This window comes from Aquarana catesbeiana, linkage group LG05 (assembly GCF_042186555.1).
Source record: "Aquarana catesbeiana isolate 2022-GZ linkage group LG05, ASM4218655v1, whole genome shotgun sequence".
Classification (NCBI taxonomy): domain Eukaryota; kingdom Metazoa; phylum Chordata; class Amphibia; order Anura; family Ranidae; genus Aquarana; species Aquarana catesbeiana.
This window is the reverse complement of record NC_133328.1, coordinates 504,225,380-504,248,204: the sequence shown is the minus strand read 5'-3', so window position 1 is coordinate 504,248,204 and position 22,825 is coordinate 504,225,380. Positions and strand designations below refer to the sequence as shown.

The 22,825-nt window shown below is 38.7% G+C and overlaps 1 protein-coding gene across 6 annotated transcripts in view; it reads left to right on the top strand.

Annotated features, from left to right (window-relative positions):
- Positions 1–21,212, top strand: part of ST18 (ST18 C2H2C-type zinc finger transcription factor) — a 599,563-nt gene extending 578,351 nt beyond the window's left edge. For 4 of the 6 annotated variants that reach the window (XM_073631586.1, XM_073631585.1, XM_073631583.1 and 1 more), the window contains 3 exons: positions 1,440–1,546; positions 14,645–14,788; positions 17,452–21,212. In XM_073631586.1, the coding sequence (XP_073487687.1) occupies positions 1,440–1,546; positions 14,645–14,788; positions 17,452–17,592 (392 nt within the window). In that variant the 3' untranslated portion in view covers positions 17,593–21,212. The remainder of the gene's footprint in view (positions 1–1,439; positions 1,547–14,644; positions 14,789–17,451) is intronic. The other 2 variants (XM_073631584.1, XR_012244522.1) reach the window with 2 other exon arrangements.
- The last annotated feature ends 1,613 nt before the right edge of the window (positions 21,213–22,825 follow it).

The window sequence follows — 22,825 nt, the reverse complement described above, 5'->3', positions numbered from 1 at the left end:
CTGAGGCCACTATAACCTCCACATGCCAGAGCAGGAGACATTAGCACAGCACACAGTCTGGCTAAAACCTGTAATACCACCTACAAGCATTGTAAAAAAAATGAATAATCTGTCTTCAAAGAATTATATAAAATTCAGATTGAAGGTAAATTCTGAGAAAATTATATCTAGCAAAGTTGTATTATTTGTTAGATGGTATTGGCAGTTTACTGAAATGTTTTACTTACTGCTTTGAGCTGCTTTTCAAAGTGTGTTTGTACTGGTGAAATATACAATATATGACAGACAGTAGACACCATGAAGGAGAGGTACAATAACCCTCTTCAATGCGCCACTTATGACCACAAAAGTTCCTATGCAAATACCTGCAGCCTGAAATTAAGTAGTTGCATAATTTTAGGAGCACCCCCACATGACAGTACGTGGTCCTGAAGATAAGTCCGTAGGAAGCGTTCAAACTCTAAAAAGGATTAATGTAACATGGACAGCAAGGCGCAACACTTTATGGTGAATGTATGCCAAAAAGCTTAGTTTGTCCTTTTAAAGATAACACAGTTTACTTTAACTTGCTGAACTGGTTGTTTTCTCATGATATGAAAAAGTGACCAAGAATCACAAGCACTGTCCACAACTGATTAATAAATCAACATCAGATTAAGCAAGTCTGCAGGAATATATTTAGACAAAAAAATTGTAATTCTGCAATTAAGCTATTCTTCTAAAAACCTAAGTGCCCATCAACCTTTCTAATCACAGGCAGAGAATGAAAAAAATGCAGCTTCTTCAAATAATTGGATGTTTGAAGTGAGCAGGTCTACTTTAATTTACTAACCACGTTAATAAATCAGGTTCAGCTTACTTTGCTGCTCTTCACCTCATTTTACATTTTACAGGCCAATGGCTAGCTTTATTATGATTTAGTGATTCACAGGTTCAAGAAAAATACTAAAATGTCTTAAAAAAGAGATACAGTATGAAGGGATAACCCCTATTTGTTTTAAATGTGAAGCACAACTTTAACTGATTCCTTTAAAAGAAGATAAAAAAATAGTTCAACATATGTGATGTTTCCTATATTAATGCACCTTTAATAGTGAATGTCATCCAAAACAGAATTAAAAATGTTGGAAGGAATAAAAAAGGATGATAAAATGCCATTTTTTTCTTTTCTGGAAATATTTCTGTTCAAACGATTCTCTCCTATCTTTGTAAACTCCATAACAAACATTATAAAACAAAATTTTTAGTTAAAATTAGCTTCTGCTGAAGTTGTTAATCTATTGAATGATTGATTATATTAAAGCCCTCAAATTATATATTTTAAATGTAGTTCTACCAAGCTCACTTCCCATATTTCATTGATGTTATACTATACATCTGAACACTGGCATCACCCTGAAAACAACTGTTCATAAATATAAATGTGTTAATGTACCCAGCAGGCATAGAGAATGGGGATGATATCAGGAATTTAGATGAAGAGATCAAAGAACTGAATGAATCAAATTTGAAGATAGAAGCTGATATGATGAAACTTCAAACCCAGGTTAGAATATTTCAGTCCTTCTGTTTACACCTCTATTCAAAACACAAATTATGCATACAAAAATTGCAGTGGTCAAACCATTTTATTTTATAGAGCAGAACTCCAGTAAACACTTTTCCTTGTTTACCTGCTGTTTCTGTCCCTGTTGAGAAGATTTACCCTCACTTCCTATAGTTGTTATTATCAATAGAAAAAGTGACAGGAGATCCAATTTTTGACAGTTGACAGAGAAACCCGTTGTGGTGACCACTCAAAAAATGTTCCTTAATTTGGAAACAATTGCTCATACTTTCTGTTGTTCTCTGAGACCAGAAACAAATAAACCAAACAGAAACACAACAATAAAGACCAAGCAAGGGTTTTGACCATCAAACACAGTATAAAATTTGGCTGGATGCATGGATGTGTTCTCATGAAGTGACTTCCCTGATTTTAGTGTTTTGTTTGTAAACTAACCATTTAAATAAAAAAACAGGCTTCTTGAAAATCTGAAACATTAAAGAAGTAATAAGCCACCATGGTGATTATGAAATGATTGGGTGGAAAATAAAAAATATCAGATCTGTTGCATTTTGGTCTGAAGGTCAAAAGGTCTCCCTATGTATAGCCAACTTAACGTTGAAATACAATTAGGCTTAAACATTTGTTTTGTGCCATGCGCCTCAGATGCTGACCTCCTTAACGCATTGTTCTATTATAAGTTCAATTTTGAGAAATCGTTAATATTAGACTTAGGGTTTGATCCACACACTAGACAACATCTGAAAAAGAGTGTTTTAAAGGGATTCCTTACTTAGGCATCACCCTCACCTCTAGAACGTTTTTACTAGCAGATGCTAAATATAATCCACGCATTACTAAACTTACTAAGGAAACTGAATACCTAGTCAAATTTCACCTGTCCTGGTCAGGGACGTTGGTGTCTTTTAAAATGACTCTTCTACCCCAAATTTTGCATTTACTCTGAGCCTTGCCTATTCCCATAAAATCTAGTCATATGCATTCCCTAAGTTTCTACTTAAAAAGTTTATTTGGAAGAGTAAAAAATCTAGATGTTCCTATGCGCAACTTGTTAAACATAGAAACTTTGGGTAAATGGACTTTGTAGATATTCATGATTATGATATGGCAGTTTGATTGGGACAGCTTAAATTTTGGTTTAGACCTTCCAACAATGCCTTATGGCCCAAAACTGAATCCATCTTAACATCTGCACCAGATCGCCACACTTTCCTCCCAGTCGACCTCTGGCGACCCTTAGCAATCAAATCATTGTCCCCAACAATACAGGCTTCCATCTTTGCATTAAGGGCCAGTCAGTAAAGCCCTTAAGATACTAGTTCCAATTCCTATCCATGTGTTTTAGAAAACTCATTCCGCTAATCTCAGTCAAATTTGTACAAGGATCACATCCCTAAAAGCCTCAAGTTTGTCCTTCCACCTACTGAGCTCTATACATACCTTAATATCGCCTCTCCGCACATCCACCCCTCTCAGTCTATATCCATAATAAGTGTGGACATTTTACATGTCCCCATTACCCAAGAGCAAAGGCATCTCCCTCGTCTATAATGTCTTCCAGAACAAATTGTCCTTCGCTAAACATAAAAAATCTTGCTATGAAGGTATTTAACCCATTTGGCGCAATTCTACTCCTTCCAATCTCCTCTATGCTGGGTGTGATCAATTGGCAATTTATTCCATATATTGTGGAATTTTAATATTGTGACCATATTATTTCAGTGGTGACCAGTGTTCTGGTGCTTCTAAACTGCCTCTTGCTATTCTGAACTCACACACCACATGGTAGCTGCCAGGATTACTATTACAAGACACTGAAAGCAAAGTTTAGTACCTAATCCATCCAAAACTGTTACCATAATCAAGTCCCACTACTTACATGAATGAATGTTGGCCTTGAGAAGGAACAATTTCTCCAATTTTGAGAACTCATAGAAATTGTGGACTGACTGGATTTCAAGCTGTTGATCTAGGCCTATGTCTCTAGTGCTCCTTTCCTTGTGTAGTATATTGTATTAAACTCAGCAGATCCTATCAGGACCGATGCAATAATTTTTGTCTACTTAAGGGAAGGTGCATTTTGGTGCCCCCCCAACCATCCTCCTGCCACCCCCTCCCCCCCACAATGCAACCCCCCACCCCCATATGGCATACACTTTATTTGCCTGCTGATGTTAGATCATCAATGCTACCATGCATGCATTATGGTAGAAATATTCCTGCACTACCCAATTGGAAAAAGAAAAAAAGGAGAAAAAAGGAAAAAAGGATGAAAGCTGCAGCAAACGTATGCGACTGGGCAGCTGCACGCACTGAAAAAAGGGCCAAGCATAAACCCAAAAATAAACAGAAATGAAAGAGAGGGGGGGGGGGGTGCTGCGGTAGCCAGCAAAAGCAAACTGCTGTAAATCTCCGTGTGTGGTCAATTCCTATATGCTAATAACCCATAACGCATAAAATCGCAAAATAAAAAATGAATAAAATCGCATAGGTTTGTGTTAATACTAAAAACCTTGTGAAATCATGGTAATAAGCATCTTGTGTTAGTAAAAAAGAAATATATAAAGACGTCTTCATGTAAATATCTCTAAAATACATTCAATTCATATATAAAAAAAAAAAAAAAAAAATCAGAAATGTATCCTTATAAATTGTGCAAAACATATGATATAAAGTGCCAGTGCTAAGGTGACCTAAATATCTCTATTCAGACAAGTCAATCCAAAAAAAATATAAATAATATAAATAATACAGTGATAAGTGGCATAATAATAATAAAATATCCCAACAGTGGTGATTTTAAATACTGTGCTAATCTGCAATTAAAATGGTAAATGACATGCCAATAAGTGCAGCAAACTTAAAGTGCAATGTGTTAAATGTCTTTCAAGGTGCACAAAAGGTTCTTAGTGCTCAAATAAACAGCAGTGGGGTGTCTGGGATGCGATTCACTCTGTGTCCTCTTCGTGCATAATACACTAGTGTAGGTAGTGGCCCCTTACCTAGCGGTGCTAGGTCAACCGCAAAAATGTAGCTAAACCGCAAGGTCCTGAGCCTCAATCGCATCCCTATATCCATGCTTGCCGGCGTTAGATGATCCTTATGGCAGCTGGGTACAAGTAGCTATAGTCTTAGCTGGGGTCCTGGACCAGCGCGGGTCCTAGCTCAGCCTCCACATCTCAGGTGTATATAAAAACCGGAGGGGTCTTTTTGTGCGGCCTATGTACTGTAGGCCGCAACTACATTCTAGGGCGTATACCGCTCCTTCCGTGTTACAACAGATAAATTCTTTTATTTCGTATGTCTCTCCTGTACTAGTCGACGTGAAATGGAATTTCTTATTGGGACGCCTGGTTCTCAAACATGCAAAGCATCTTCTCCTCTGCTGTTACTTTCAGCAATTGCTGAAAGATATTGCTGAAAGTAACAGCAGAGGAGAAGATGCTTTGCATGTTTGAGAGCCAGGCGTCCCAATGAGAAGAAATTCCATTTCACGTCGACTAGTACAGGAGAGACATACGAAATAAAAGAATTTATCTGTTGTAACACGGAAGGAGCGGTATACGCCCTAGAATGTAGTTGCGGCCTACAGTACATAGGCCGCACAAAAAGACCCCTCAGGTTTTTATATACACCTGAGATGTGGAGGCTGAGCTAGGACCCGCGCTGGTCCAGGACCCCAGCTAGGACTATAGCTACTTGTACCCAGCTGCCATAAGGATCATCTAACGCCGGCAAGCGTGGATATGGGGACGCGATTGAGGCTCAGGACCTTGCGGTTTAGCTACATTTTTGCGGTTGACCTAGCACCGCTAGGTAAGGGGCCACTACCTACACTAGTGTATTATGCACGAAGAGGACACAGAGTGAATCGCATCCCAGACACCCCACTGCTGTTTATTTGAGCACTAAGACCCTTTTGTGCACCTTGAAAGACATTTAACACATTGCACTTTAAGTTTGCTGCACTTATTGGCATGTCATTTACCATTTTAATTGCAGATTAGCACAGTATTTAAAATCACCACTGTTGGGACATTTTATTATTATTATGCCACTTATCACTGTATTATTTTTATTATTTATATTTTTTTTGGATTGACTTGTCTGAATAGAGATATTTAGGTCACCTTAGCACTGGCACTTTATATCATATGTTTTGCACAATTTATAAGGATACATTTCTGATTTTTATTTTTTTTTATTTTATTTTTTTTATATATATGAATTGAATGTATTTTAGAGATATTTACATGAAGACGTCTTTACATATTTCTTTTTACTAACACAAGATGCTTATTACCACGATTTCACAAGGTTTTTAGTATTAACACAAACCTATGCGATTTTATTCATTTTTTATTTTGCGATTTTATGCGTTATGGGTTATTAGCATATAGGAATTGACCACACACGGAGATTTACAGCAGTTTGCTTTTGCTGGCTAGCGCAGCACCCCCCCTCTCTTTCATACCATGCATGCATGCCTTGATGGCCCGGGAAACTGCCAACGTCGTTTCCGGGTCAGGAACAAGAAGGGGAAGAGAGCAGACGTGTGTCTGCTCTTCCCCCTCCCCTCTACACAGCAACACATGCTATGCCGGTCCCAGACGCTGGAAATGGGCAATCAGTGCTCGGGATACATAGCAGGGGTAGCGACACTTTACTGGGGTACAGTGTTGCCAACCCCCCAAAGTGAAGTTTACTGAGAGAACGCCCAAAATTTACAAACAGCACTCATTTTTTACTGGCGAAAAACATGACATTTCAGGTCCGAATTCAACCAAAAATTTGGGCTGAAATCGATCCTGAAATGGTGAACGGGGACGCATCAGACCCCTGCTGTGAGCCGCATGCAAAGATAGTGTGAACCCAGCCTGAAGCTATATATTGTGCTAATTGTACATGTAACTACTGCGATTAGCAATGTGTTTAAGGTATAACAAAAGGCAAAAAACATATTTCTCCACTGATATGAAGGTCAGGTTAATATAACCCAACACAGGATTTTCCTGTACAGTGAAAGTGAGAACTCTGTGGACCCTGATGTAAAAAGGGAACATTGTGGATTCTGATGTAAAGGAGAACTCTGAGGACTCTTATGAAAGAGGCGATGCTGCAGACCCTGGGGTAAAGGGTAACTCTGATGTAAGGTAGTCTATGGTCACCATAGCACCCTCCTTACACAAGAGTCCACGGAGCTCCCCCTTACATCACAGTCCACAGAGACTGCAGACATGGCACAAGAGATGAACAGAGACTGAGGACATTGCTCAAGAAATGGTCACAGACTGAATACATGCAACAAGAGACGGTCAGAGACTGCATACATGGTACAAGAGATTTCAGAGATTGCATACATGGCACAAGAGATGGTCAGACTGCATACATGGCACAAGGGACGGTCAGAGACTGCATATTTGGCACAAGGGATGGTCAGAGACTGTGGGCATGGCACAAGGGATGGTCAGAGACTGTGGGCATGGCACAAGAGATGGTCAGAGACTGTGGGCATGGCTCAAGGGACAGTCAGAGATTGTGGGCATGGCACATGGAATGGTCAGAGACTGCGGGCATGGCACAAAGGACGGTCAGAGATTGCAGGCATGACACAAGGGATGGTCAGAAACAGCAGGCATGGCACAAGGGTCGGTCAGAGACTACAGGCATGGCACAAGGGACGGTCAGAGACTCCATACATGGCACAAAGGACAGTCAGAGACTGTGGGCATGGCACAAGGGCAGGGCTAGTATAATAATATTCACAGCCAGCCAGACTTTGACACCATAAAGCTAAAAGCAGCTTGCTTGCCCTACCTTCCACAGAGATGGGATAGAGAAATCTTCATCTGTGCTGTGCCACCAGTGCCACCTGCGCTCCTCCTGGGCCTTCTGCTGGCCTTGGGCCCTCCCCCTGGTCTCACTTAGTTCCAGGTTCCTTCCTGGGCTCCCCCTCATCTCACACGCCCTCCAATTCAGCGACAATTGTTTCTGTGTGCTGCTGAACTGAGGTATTCGTGACCCTCTCTCTACTACCGCCCAGGTGGGAGAGATTTTTTTTTTAAGGGTCCTATGATCCTGGCCTCGACGGCTGAAGGGAAGAGGGGTGTCTTTGAGCTGAGGGTGTCTCTCTCGCCCTGCATTTGGCAGAGGAGGAGGAGTGCAGTAGGCAGGGCCTTAAAGTTAACAGTACCCAGCCAGGGCTTTGATGCGCTGTCTGTCAGTGTGCTGAACTGGGTACAGGTGTGAACAGGGCCAGCCATAGATGGCAGCATAAGCACCTCTTGCGGAACCCTTGGCTTTGGTGCCCCCACCCTCTCCTTGCCCACTCAGGAAACTGCCTTGGTTGCCTTATGCTTGACCCGATCCTATGATCTCAACCTTTATGTTTAAGGCTTTGTTATTGCTCCTGTCTACTTTTGATTCCTGAACTCTGTCAGGGGCAGACAACCTTTTTGTTTGTTTTTGTATTTTCTTTTTCTAGAGCCAAATAAAAATATATTGAAAAAGTTTCTTAACCTGATGACAAGTTTTTTAAGAAGGCATTTTTAAAGAGGTTGAGTTTAGCATATATTTGTTTGGTGTATAATAGCTAGTTGATGCTCAGGATCCAAAGAAAAAAAAACAAACAAAAAAAAAAAAACTGTGAGACAAAGATTTCATATCCTGCTACAGGCCCAAAAATGGAGTGCACATCCAAAGGGCAGAAGTCAGAGAAATCAAAGGCAGGTAAAAAAACATTTGCATTACATATATAACATGAATTTGGTGTTCTGCATGGAGTCCTCCTTTAATTCCCCATATATTATATAGGTAGAGTATAAGACATTCGTTAGTTTAATCCAATCAATGTAAAATAGTTTTGTAGCTATTTATAAATGCATTTATATTAACCAGGAGTGCAATGCATAATGTATATAGGTATGGTATAAAGGTATGGTAAATGAGTCCCGTTCTGGTTTATTTTCATGCAGCCTTGCTGGTGGGAAAATTGCCATTATTTTTTTCTTAGTTTAAGGAAGGATAATGCTATAGAACATAGCCACCCAACACAAAGAGTCTGACAGCTGCAGGGATTAGTACATAATTGGCATAATGAGGAGCTCTGTTTTTATTTAAAGTTTCACAGTAGCTGTATTTTTATATTCTGTCACAATACAGGGTATGTATAGAAAGATACTATCTGTAACACAAGACAAAGGGTTTCCATTTAGAACCTTACCTAATCATTTATCTAAAACATATTAACAAGTCTCTGCCACCTCTGACCTGTTAGGGATGGGCCGCACCCCTTCCGGTTTGGTTCACATCAGAACACCTCGAACAGGTAAAAAGTTCTAGCGAAGATGTGAACCCTATTAATATTAACCACTTGCCGATCAGCTGGCGGAGGTTGGTTCATTCCCGCGAATCGCCGTAGCTGTAAGGCGGTCCCTTTAACAGTCAGCTACTGTTCTGTCAGGGAAGCACTGAGTGATCGTCTGTTCCTAGTGATTAGGAACAGCAATCTCTCTGTACTCCCAGTCAGTCTCCTCCCCCCACAGTTAGAAACACCTCCCAGGGAACACATTTAACCCCTTGATTTCCCCCTAGTGTTAACCCCTTCCCTGCCAGTGACATTTATACAGTAATCAGTGCATTTTTATAACACTGATCGCTGTATAAATGTCAATGGTCCCAAAAAAGTGTCAAAAATGTCCGATCTTTTCGATCTGTCCGATCTGCAATGTTGCAGTCCCACTAAAAATCGCTGATCACTGCCATTACTAGTAAAAAAAAATAATAATAAAAATGCCATAAATCTATCTCCTATTTTGTAGACACTATAACTTTTGTGCAAACCAATCAATGTACACCTATTGCGTTTTTTTTTACCAAAAATATGTAGAAGAATACATATTGGCCTGAACTGATGAAGAAATTAGTTTTTTTACTTTTTTTTGAGGGGATATTTATTATAGCAAAAAGTAAAAAATATTTTTATGGGTTTTTTTTCAAAATTTTCGGTCTTTATTTTGTTTATAGCACAAAAAATGAAAACCGCAGAGGTGATCAAATACCACCAAAAAAAAAAGCTCTATTTGTGGGAAGAAAAGGACATAAATTTTGTTTTGGGTACAGTGTCAGTTAAAGCGACACAATGCCGTATCACAAAAAATGGCCTGGTCATTAAAGCAGAGTTCCACACAAAAGTGGAACTTCCGCTCATCTGATTCCTCCCCCCTCTCTGGTGCCACAATTGTCACCTTTCAGGGGGAAGGAGGGACAGGATACCCATCTTTGACAGGTATCCTTTCCCACTTCCGGAGCCTCAGCCCTGGCTATTGATATCACGGCCGGAGCTCCCTCCTCCTCCCTCCTCCTTCCCCTGTTGCCGAGCCAGTAGGAGAGAGGAGCAGGCCTCGAGCATGCGCAGTAAGGTTCCCGGCATGAAGGGCTACACTGCCGAGTACCCTTACCCGCAATGGCGGCGGCAGCACCCGACATCTGATGGAAACATCAGCTGCAGTGCCGATATCGCTGGACTCCAGGACAGGTAAGTGTCCTATTATTAGAAGCCAGCAGCTGCAGTATGTGTAGCTGCTGGTTTTTATCCATTAATTTTTTTGGGCGGACCTCCGCTTTAAGAGGGCAAATCTTCCAGTCCTTAAGTGGTTAAAGTCTATGGGACACGAACATGGAAAATCAAAAGTCCTCATTTTAAAGGCTTATATGCAAGTTATTGCCATAAAAAGTGTATGGGAACCTGGGTACTGCCCTAGAGGGCATCAATGCAAAAAAAGTTTTTAAAACAATATTTTTTTCAGAAGCAGTGATTTTAATGATGCTTAAAGTGAAGCAATAAAAAAATAAATAAAATATTCCTTTAAATATTGTGCCAGAGGGGTCCCCTTAGTCTGCCTGTAAAGTGGCGCATATGTGCGATGTGTAAAACATGCTGCAGCAATAATGACATTTCTAGAGGAATAAATTTCATTAAAACTTGCTCGCGGCTGTAATGCATTGCTGGCTCCTGGCAATATAGATGAAAAATCAATGGGAAAAAATGATGTGGGGTCCCCTCCAGTCCATACCAGGCCCTTCGAGTGTGGTATGGATTTTAAGGGGAACTCCATGCCAAAATGAAAAAAAAGGCCCCCCCAAAATCCATACCAGATCCTTATCCAAGCATGCAGGCTGACAGGTCAGGATAGGGGAGGGACGATCGAGCATCCCCCCTCCTGAACCATACCAGGTCATATTTCCTCAACATGGGGAGGGTGCTTTGGGGTGCTTCCCGACAACCCTTGCCGGTGGTTGTCGGGGTCTGCGGGTGGGGGGCTTATCAGAATCTGGAAGTCCCCTTTAACAAGGGGGCCCCCAGATTCCACCCCCCATGTGAATGGGTATCAAGTACATTGCACCCCTACCCATTCACCAAAAAAAGTGTCAAAAAGTAAAAACTATAAGAGACAGTTTTTGACAATTCCTTTATTAATATACATCCATCGTCAATCACGCCATCCAACGGAACCCGAAAAATAGAAAGAACAAAAAAAAAACTCCACCTCCATGGGTTGCCTCCCGGCGACTGCTGCTTTTCGCTTTGACAGCTCTTATTTAGGCAAGGGCAGGGCCACCTGCTGGCGGAACCAGATGACCCCGCCAACGTCACATGAAGGGGGCAGGGTCACTCGGTTATGTCATCGGGTGGCCCCACCCTTGCCTATAAAACATCAGTCAAAGCCAAGAGACAGCAGTCGCTGGGAGGCCTCCCATAGAGGCAGATCTTTTTAAATGTTTTCTATTTTTCATGTTCGTCGGGCGGCGTGATTGAAGATGGATGTACATCGTGGAACACTTTTTTCTTTTTTAGTAAAGGAATCTTCAAAAACTGTCTCTTGTGGTTTTTATTTTTTGACACTTTTTTTGGTGAATAGGAAGGGGTACAATGTACCCGATACACATTCACATAGAAGGGGTGCTAGGATCTGGGGGCCCCCTTATTAAAGAGGGCTTACAGATTCCGATAAGCCCCCCGCCCGCAGACCCTGACAACCACCGCCCAGGGTTGTCGGGAAGGGGCCCTTGTCCCCATCAAAATGGGGACAAGGTGCTTTGGGGGCACCCCAGAGCGCCCTCCCCATGTTAAGGGCAAGTGGCCTGTTATGGTTCAGGTGGGCACTCGCTCGTCCCCTCCCTTTCCTGGCCTGCCAGGCTGCATGCTCGAATGAGGGTCTGGTATGGATTTTGGGCGGGGATGCACGCCAATTTTTTTTTTTTGGCGTGAAGTTCCCCTTAAAATCAATGCCAGACTCAAAGGGCCTGGTATGGATTTTGGGGGGACCGCACACTGTTTTTTTTTACTTTGGCGTGGAATATGGATTTGGGGGGGGCATGTGTTTTTTTTTTCTTAATTCTGTCATAGGGTACCCCTTATCCACTTCAATACACTGTATTATATACTCTACACTATATACCCTGCACTGTATTATATATATTACACTGACTGCACTATATATTCCCCACTGTATTATATATGCTACAATGACTGCACTATATACTCTGATATGTATTATTTTCACTATACTGATCACACTATATATTCTGCACTGTGTTATATATACTACACTGACTGCACTATATACTCTTTATTATATATACTACACTAACTGCACTATATACTCTCCACTGTATTGTATATACTACACGGACTGCACTATATACTCTGAACTGTATTATATATACTACACTGATTGCACTATACACTAACTACCTGCCTAATATCCATTCATCCACTATTTACGTCCGTCGTGTAAGCAGCAGCCTTATATAGTGTGGGGCATGGACTTGAACCATGATTGGCCAAAGCCTTTGCCTTTGGCCAATCATGACTCTCACAGCACATCATGCTGTGATTGGCCAAAGTATACAGGTCAGGTGCATGCTGTGGCCAATCAGCAGCCATCAATGCACTGCAAACTTGCAGTGCATTATGGGATGCTCAGTGGCGTGCAAACTTGCCGTGAGCACCCCATATGTTCGTTTATTCTACGAACAGCTGATGTTCGAGTTGAACATCGAGACCATCCCTACCTGTCATCACACAACATGTAGTGACACAGTATTCACCTCAACCCCTCTAGCAAATACAGTATTGTGATAATCCCAAGATGTGGGGGGTGACAATGGCCTCTTTATCTCTTCATATTGTTTCATGGAGTGATCAATATTAGTGGTTTATCAGATTTGCCTGATCTTGTAATAAAGGACAAAAATAACAGGGCTGAAACTAATACTAACAAGAACCTGTGCTGCAAACAAAGTCACTTGATCATGATTAGGCCACCATACATACAGTGAGGGGAATTTGCTGGAGGCCTAGAGCACCAGAATCTGAAGCAGCTGTGCATGGCAATAAGATTCTATTTTCCATTCTCAAACTCCAGCTAACACTTTTTAAGCGGTTAGGACTCTTTCACCTATGTGGCTGGGGGAGGTGTGCAGTAAAAACAGGTGGCTGAGCCAGGATTTTCGCTCCCACTGGCCACCCACCTAAATGCTAATCTTACAGCCCGATAGGGCTGTTCACATGCAATGGCTGAGGCATTTTTAACTTAAGCTGCAGAGTTTGACAGACAACACTGCAATTCAAACTCACCCCTTGAGATCAATGCAGCTGCATCGAAACAGTGAAATGTTCGGCTCTCAGTTACAGTTCAGTCCCTTGAAGTAAATATGATATTCAGCAATTTAAAACAGTAAAAAAAAACAGGCGCCAGTAGGTAGCAGTAACATGTGTCAGACTCTGCTATGCCACCCCATCCATTGTGGATCACTTTTCAGGAGGCAGCAGTAGCCAGTCAGTCCCTGTTATACCATCCTATCTGCTGTGGATTGCTTTTCAGATGGAAGTAAACACTGTCGCCTGTTGTCTGAAAGAGACCTGATAGCAAAATTATTTTTCCTTTTGGGAGAAAAGTTTTGCATAAATGAATAAGCAAACTTAAAAACTAGTAAGTAGCAAATTTAGGCCTCATACAAACAGGACGTTTAAAAAATACCAGCGCTGCTGCCAGGAAAAAGAGCCGCTAAAAACGTGCTGTTAGCCGCATTTTTGGATAGCGTTTATGGCCGTCTATGGGCGTTTTTTGGTGTTAGCGTTTTTTTGTTTTTTTTTTTAGTAAAAACATTCCATATAATGTAAAAATACCTAAAAAGCCAAACATGGCTAACGGCTTGTTGCAGCGTTTAGCAGCTTTTAGGGGCATTTAGGGGTGTTTTTCGTTTTTTTCATTTTTTTCTACTACCCCTAAATGCTTATGCCTCCAAACACCTCTGACAGTTTATGTGTGCATGGACACATAGGCTAACATGGAGTGGCATTTAGCGGCAGTTAAAAAAAAAACATCAGATGCCCCTAACAGCAGCTGTAAATAGTCCTGTGTGCATGAGCCCTTAAAAGCAAACAAAAAAAATTAAACTGGTATAGTGTTAAACTATTTTTCCAGTACACAGTTAGTTGTCTGGGTATATTCACATATATGCATAACATGCTATTCTAAACATTCTATACTTTATATGCTTTTATCCTTTCTCAGTTTTTTACTTTAAACACCTTTAAGAACAAAATCTTTTATACAGATACGGTATAAGAAAACAAAAGCCAATGATGTAGAGTCCCTCAACTTGCCATTAAAGAGAAAGTACTGCAACCAATTTATTCGAAAGGCCAGAAAAATAACACCTATTACTGTATGTGTTGAATGTTGTTCTTGAGAAGATGGAAGTGGAACTGTATATTTGTCTGCTATACATTAGCTGATATACTCCTGCTTATTCACACATTGGGCCCTACTGGACCATTTGTCTGCAAGTTCAGTCAAGTTCAATCAAAAGCACAGCACGATAACTTTATTTGCTTAGGAGTAAAGAGTATTCCTGGCAATAAAAGCCAGTTTAAAAAAGGGAAAGTACATCTTATCCATCATTCCTACAGGTCTCTGAATACATTAATCTCTGTTTACATAGTTTTGTCTCTAATTCAGGCCATACTTTTTATAGTTCCCATGTAACCCTCAAAATCTTCTGATTTAGATCTCTTCAATGGAGACAAATCTGAAAACAATAGAGGAGGAGAACAAACTCATAGAGCAGAACAATGAAAGTCTTTTGAAGGAGTTGGCTGGTCTGAGCCAAGCCCTTATCTCAAGTCTTGCCGATATACAGCTTCCACAAATGGTAAGGCTATACAGTTTGCCATCATTATCCACCTATGATAGCATCCTTGATATGTGCCAAGTCATCTGTACGCTGTGAAACACAAATTTAAAAGAATATCAGCAAAGTTAGGTCATATTTTGTCCAAAAGTGCATGTATGATACTATGGACCTGATGTTTAAAAATGTCAACGCTAAGAACTGATGTGACCTTCCCATAGACACCACTGAGACTGAAGTAATGACACTCCGAATTATCAAGCTAACAAATAGGTCGGTGGAATGCATATTAGATCAGGGTTTTTATGGGTGAAGAATAAACTCTGAGTGTAGCTGACTGTTGTCATGGACAATGCTGTTTTGTTGACTTGAAACTGTTGAACATACAGTAGCTCAGTCTACAGTAGATAATCTAACCTTATGTCATGGACGTTGATATTGCTTGCATGGCTTCATTCTTCATACACTAATGCTCACTTAACTTATAAGTTGGGATCTATGGCCTCTCTACCAGAAGAATATTATGTACCACAGATTCAAAAGGCTATACCCCCACAGTCTTCAACTTAGATAGGACCCCTACTCCACATTTTTTTTGACTGTATGTAACACCTACACATTTCATCAAATTATAGAGAAACCACTAAACTATTAATTTCAGGCCATATCCACTATGAAGCATACAGTCTACTGTCCCCTGTAAAATTTATAAAGAATGACAAACATTAGTGTCAGCTTTGGTGAACACTGATTTACCTACGAGTAAGTTTATAGATAGAGAAGAAAACAGAGTACACAGAGGAAACCCACACAAATACAGTGGAAAAATAAAACTATGCAGATGGTGCCCAAAATAAGAAATGCATCTGGAATGGCATAACCGTAAAGCCACATTTCTTAAAAAAATAAGACACCTTGCTTCCCTTATAAAATAGTTTATTAAACTCTGTGGATAGTTGTAAGCTAAACTACTGCAAAACACAACTGTCCATCTGGTAGCTAAATATAAACAGTGTAGTGGTTGTGCTGTATCTGACCAACAATTATTGTGTAATTGTACATGGAGAGTCAGATCTGAAAACGTAATACCAAGGCTATTGATGAACAACTTGTTCACGCCTGCTACCCTTATGTATACGCAATCTGCTAAGTACCTGCTCAGTTAGTTGCTTGTTACTATGGTGAATTGCTCCCAGGATCTGTCAAATAGAACTAGTAGACAACTTTCATCTTTCTGATATTGTTCTTCATTTTACAGAATAACAAAGAAAAAATTTAACCATTCATGTGGGATTGTGTCACAATGCATCCTATTCCCTAACTTCCTAAACAAGAAAAGAGATATGTGCATAATACAGCTGGCTAGGTTATAACTCTGAAACAGGCATAGGACTGTTTTCATTTGTACATTTTTCTATTTCTAGGTAGAAAAGGAATTGCATACAGTAATGATAGTTACAGAGCTCACACAAACTTTGTATATCATGTCTTGATGGGAAGTGAATGCCTCACTGGTTGAGAAGGGTATACCAGCATTATGATTTTTTAATGGTTTCATAAAAAATACTGCTAGATACTCTTGTCAACTCCCAACGCCACTTTCCTATAACAATAAGAAAGTGGTATGGCAAAGCCAAAGTGTTGTAAACCTCTTAAATTTTGGAACCCTTTACCAAAACTGTGACCCATAAAGATATACCAAATGGTATCCCTCATGGCTGCCCTAATTACTAAGATAATTCCTATGCCTTCAACTTTCTTTGAAAAAACGAAAGTATTTTGCATTCGGACGTACTGCCTGAAAGAAATATTTTCTGGATTAACCCCAGAAACCAACTGGTTGTTTTAAATATCATAATTTTTTTCATATTACGGGCTCTGCATGATAGTGGTTGAAGCAATCCCACTACCTGACATGACAACTGCTTGAATAAGATGCTTGAATGTATCAGTTGAGGCCACAAAGTTCTGCCTCTTCCCAAAGAGCAGCACCTCCTTTTCCCATGTCTACAGATAACTATTGTTCTAGATAACTATATACACAAGGGGCAAGATAGCAAATTGGCTTTTTTTGCTGATATACAGCAGAAATGCCAGTTTATATATGTGCATTCAATACATAAAAACTAATGACCTATTGAAAGTGGATGGCCAAGCAATGTGGTGCTAGGAGGATTAGGGTTTTTATTCATTGACTTTGAAATCGCAGATTAATAATCTGTAGAAATCTTTTGTTTTTCCTGTACTGTATATACTTACATTAAAGTGTATCTAAAGCCAAACATTTTTTTTTGGATACAGTGGAATACCTGTCCATGTCCTTGCTAGGAAGCTTCATCCTCTCTGTATTTGTCCTGATGATAATTGTTATTGGGGCTAAAAGTGAGGGAAAATCAATACTTTGAAGTTGTCACCAAATGAATAAAGGGAGTTAGGGACCTGTTCCGGGGATAATGATCTGAGATGGAATTTCCTTCATTTTGGAGATTTTTCTCTTTCAGAACAGGAAGTGATGGGTGATCTCCCAATTGGATGAAGAGAGACCTATTCAAAAGTTTTGACTTTAGATATGAACTTGCAAGACAGATTTGTTTCTGTTTACATGCTATCTTCTGACTTGATGTTGTTGCAATCCACCTACATAAACTTGATCTGTAATAATCCATATTCGTTTCTCCCATTAGGAACCAATCAGTGAACATAATTTTGAGGCCTATGTAAATACTCTCACTGAGATGTACAGCAATATGGAGCGGGACTATTCCCCAGAATGCAAAGCGCTCTTGGAAAATTTAAAGCAGGCAGTGAAGGGTATTCATGTATAGTATGCAAAAAGCTGCTGGGCACTGCAATATAAAAAAGAAAAGTCCATCGGTATCATGCTGAAGTACATCTACCAACACAATGAAAATTATGGATTGATGTACTCCAAAACTGCACTATTTACTTTCCCAGCAGTCATAAATCAAAAACTAAAATAAGTGACTGTTTAAATGAACAGCACCACACTTAAAAGTGTATTCCAATGTACTTATTTCAGCTCATTTTTTTCTCTATTGCACTCTTTTTTGTATAGTGAATGTAAAAAGGTGTTTGCAACTATTTTTTATAAATTGTATTTATTTCAGTTCAAAAAGAAGTTTTGTTCATAACTTTTGATGAATTTTTTATTTGATTAGGATTACCATATTTTTACAAATATCTTAGTTATTTTATGAGTGGAGTTTAAACAGATTTAATGATTGGTGATTCTGTAAATAACAATGGAAAAATCTGAAATGAAAAGGCATGTTACTACAAAAAAAAAATGAGGTGAAGGTCATTATTATATTTTTGGTACTATCGACTATATCCCTTAAATCCTTAATATCAGTTTTAAAAGTAGCATTGCTGCACCATGAGATCAGGGATTAAAAAATAACAGATAGCTACCCATATAAAGATTTTTGTTATTTAATATTTTTGTTTATTTTAGACTAATGCTAGCAATAATAATTAGTAGCATATAAATTAATGTTGTTTATTGTAATATATATTATTTATTTGTGTCTTAAACACTGGATTTCTTGCTAGCACTTGAATAATTCATAAATGATACCTCATGGCCTTTAGCATATAGAAAATCAAGACATATAACACTACCGTTTTTGTTTCTGGGATTTTTTATGCTTAACTGGCATGTTTTCTTAGAAATATAAAAGTTAAGTCTTCTTCCACATAAGGGGGCAATCTAATCTCAATCCTTTAGAACTCAATATTGTAATATGACTTATTTTTACAGGTTATATATTGTAGTTTATTTGTGCAAATCAAACTGTTTTCTCATTACCACAATTTTCTTAAATTGTAAATAAGGGCTGGTATACATGGGCTTCTCTCCCTTGCTTCTTTTATGTTTATGCTTAATTACCACAGGAGTGATGGAAGAGAGAGTAGGTTCTGCTATAGGAATTTCCATATTTCTGCAGAAACAGTTGTTAAAAAAAAACAGATACCAAGGACAGATATTGGGTTAATGTGGCTTGGATAAATCTAAAATATATCTATCTAACATACTCATAAAAAATGAACATTTGTTTTGGCTGATAAGATGTTGCAGTTGTACAACATTTATTTTAATAAATCCATTCTATAAACGGCAACTGTTAAACTGTTATACAGTCACAAGATACAACATCAGCAGCCAATCATTTTTAAATTATCTATACATGTTTTGAAGGCACATGCACATTTCACCAAATAATCAGGTGTTATGTTCAGGTGGTTTCAAATGCACTATTGATACTTGGTGATGGCTGAATGAAAATATCCAAGTTGTCTGAACAACTATGTCCAAGTATTGTATTCTGTAACACATGAAGATTTGGGACTATTTCTTGTAAAATTACCCACCAATTGAACAATTCCTTTCCCATCAACTGTACATTGATTTAGAAGAGAGTAAAACACAACATGTTGGTGTGCCTCTGGAGAGAAAAATAAAGATTTTAGGAGGACAATCTGCTAATTGATAAAATAATCCAGCACAGCTAATACCTATTTCTTTTGAATGGTGTCAACTAAGGATATCGGTTGAGGTTTGTAGAAGTGATAGGCATCCCAGTCGTTGCCTGTTTTTTTTCAATGGTATTGCCATCAGATGATGAAGATTATAAACAACTGTAATTTGATCCCACCGTTCCCTGGCGATAGCATTGGTTATGTGGCATTTGGACATGGGTTTCCCATTTTTACAGAGGAACTGGTATATTTTTTTTTTTGCCAGTGGCATTCCACCTTTTTGAAGTGGCAACACCAAAGGTCCATTTGCTACTGATTAGAGACACAACATTTTGCCATTGTTCTGCTCCCCAAAGATGTACTGATAGTACAATCTTGCAAGTTAAAAAACCCCAAAATAGATTTCAACGTCCTAATTTAGGATGACCAGATTGCTTTAGAAAAATCTACTTTCTCTTCTATTTCATATGAACTTGCCAATATGCCAAGTTCATGAGGGCACACTATTACTGATAACATAATTGTGTACAAATACTAAATTTATAGAAACTAGGACAGTTAAATATGCTTATAGTGCTTTCCCGTATATTTTTTCCACATACTATATTTTTGAAAGATGATGTAAAATACCAGCTAAACTGCCTTGTGTATGCACTTTTGTTGTGCATATGTGCCTCAGTATAAATGAGTTAGTTCAACATGAGTTTGTTTAATACTAAAAGTACTTCAGGTTATCTCATTTTGATTGGTGCACTTGTTTTTTTTGGAATTGGAAAGGTCAATTACTATTAAACCATCAACTCAACATGGGAGCAAACATGTGTTACAAATGTTACATATCTCCAATGGTCCCTGGCTGAAGAAGAACCTATTAATAAAATGCACAATTTGTGCCACTTTCATAGTAATCAATGTTTAGGCGTAGCAATATGAAGATTATGTTACAGTTCAAAATGTGCCATGTGATAATAGTGAAACATTTTAGCAAGACATAATATATTATTCAAAACAATATTTAAGGAAATATTCTAAAATGTATTCATGATAAATATTTCAAAACTTAATTTCCAAGCACTTCCCTGATAATTAAGTTGGCATAAAAACAACTAATAACTACAAAATGGAATTCAAGACCATCATATTCACTCTTCAGCTTGGAGTGGTGTATTAAAATGCAAGCATGCCTCTCTTTTTTAATTTCGCACTAACAAATTAATTTACAGAGAATCTCCCAAAAGCTAAAAGTCTGCCTGCAATAAAGCATTGGTTTGAGAAGTTTCAATCTTCTGGCTCAAGTTGAAAATCAATTTCTGACTACTGGGTAAAAAGTAGCTAAGAAAAAAAGTTTACTTTTCAGGTAGAACTAGGTAAAGGAAATGTAAAGAGTGCTGTATCTAAGTAAAATGCATTTTTTTGACAGTGCATACATGGTACATTGGATATTATGACAGTTATTGATTTTGAGTGCAATGATTATTAAATTAGTTTCACGGGTTGGTAAAGGTGCTTCTTCATTCTTTCATTCCCAACAGGTCTTGATTTTTACGGATCCCTTGGAGATAGTGACCTTCCTGTACATTCATTTAGAAGCCTTTAATCAATTTTTTGGGGAATAAAGGTTTTAGAAGTAGACTGTCTGCATTGGTGTTTGAATTACCATTACACAATGGAAAACAATAGGGCACTTAGTAAAAAGTTTTCCTGCCTGGCTGCAAGACTAATTAACATCTACTAACACTTATACCCATAAGCAATATTATGTGCTATTGTATTTTTTACAACTGGTCATATTAAAAGAGCTGGTATTGACAATGAACAAGTTTGGGCATCTGTAGGAGAATCTCCTGATGTGGGTGAACCTCAGTAGCATATAAACAGGCGATAATTATTCCTTGAGATAAGATGCATTAAAAGTCAATGCATTGCCTCTTACTTTTTTTATGCACTTCATAAATTATCTTTAAAGTGTTTTGTATGTGCTATGGATATCCATCAATAAAAAGGGCTCAGCTACATAGATTTGTACTCACTTAACAGCATGAGATTACCCCTTTTTGAAAACTGCCTTATATGAACCACAATGCCATCAATAAGTTAATTGGTTAAAAATATCAAGTGTATCTGAGCCCTAATGTCATTTCATGGTGCTAGATTTGTTTTGCACATTGTGACACATTGTGTAGCATTTTCACATAGCAAAAAGTAAGGTGATTGACAATGCAATACGTAGTCCTGATAAAGAGGCACATTAGGGGTGCAGGCCTTGTAGATGGGCCCAAACTGACAATCTAGCAGCTTTGTTTATTGTCAGGAGAACTGCTTTATCTGGCTTCTGACTAGGGCTTCTGTTGGCTATTTAGCACGAGACAGACAGGTATTCTGACCTTGCACCCCAAAGCTTTACTTAGTGAAGTTGCTAGTCCATAAATGGAAAACAATTTATTTAATATCACGTATGTACTCAGTTGTGTTTACAAACACACACACACATACAGTAGCACTTCTTTTACAAAGGTAGACAGATAGAAGTGGAGAGGTTTTTATGATTTATTACTTCTCTTGTAATGTTTCCAAACATCTCATTCCATTGCAAACATTTTAAAGAATGCTTGTCTCTAGCCAAGTTTTGATGTTAAAAAAGTGACAGAATTTGCTTCTGATTCATCTACCTAGATCTAATATATTCATATTTAAGTCTACATTATGTCTACATACCTTGTAAAGTGAAGGTCAAACCTATCAATCACAAAGAATACCCAAGGATGTAACTATAGCCATAGCAACTGATGCACTTGCCATTGGGCCCAGTAGCAGAGGGAGCCAAGTAGACAGAGAAAATGCCTCAAAGACCATTATTGTCTAGTTGAAAAATAGCTTATCCAAGTAGTACCTGGAAGAGAATTAGGATTTATTGAATGTATGTATATACTATAGTTCAGGCAACTGTGTCAGAATGCTTCAAAGCAATTGTATTACTGTAATAATAATTACAGTATTATGGCTTTGATAATAACCGAAAGACATGGGCATTGACAGCCTTAGCTATATGTGGCCTATACTAATGGACAAGATTTGCTTTTGCCATGGGACACAATATTCAGATTTTGCTTAGGGCACCATATAACTTAAGGCTGACCCTGGACACAGGTCTCTGTGGTGAAAAAGTCTCTAGGAGGCAGGTTGAAGGGCCACTGAGGTCCTAAGCAGATTCTGTTGTAAAAATTGGTGGGGAGTTTAAAATGCCTGTGCTATATCTCAACAAACCTAACCTAAAAATCACAACTGTGGCTGTTACATGTTACAAGTGAAGGTTTCTGAGATCTTGCATCTACACAAGGGGAGTATTCAGGGAAGTAGTAGTTACTACAGGAATCACAGCAATTGTTAATATTTAATTTACTACATGTTTAAATGTGTTTTATATTTAAGTTAAGAAAAATAAATTTCACTGACCTATGTATTTATTGCTAAGGCTTAATTATTATTTATGTCTGATGCTAAGGGTGTTTGGTAGTATATGTTTGTATTTATTAATTTGCTTCTTTTGTAATTGATGTG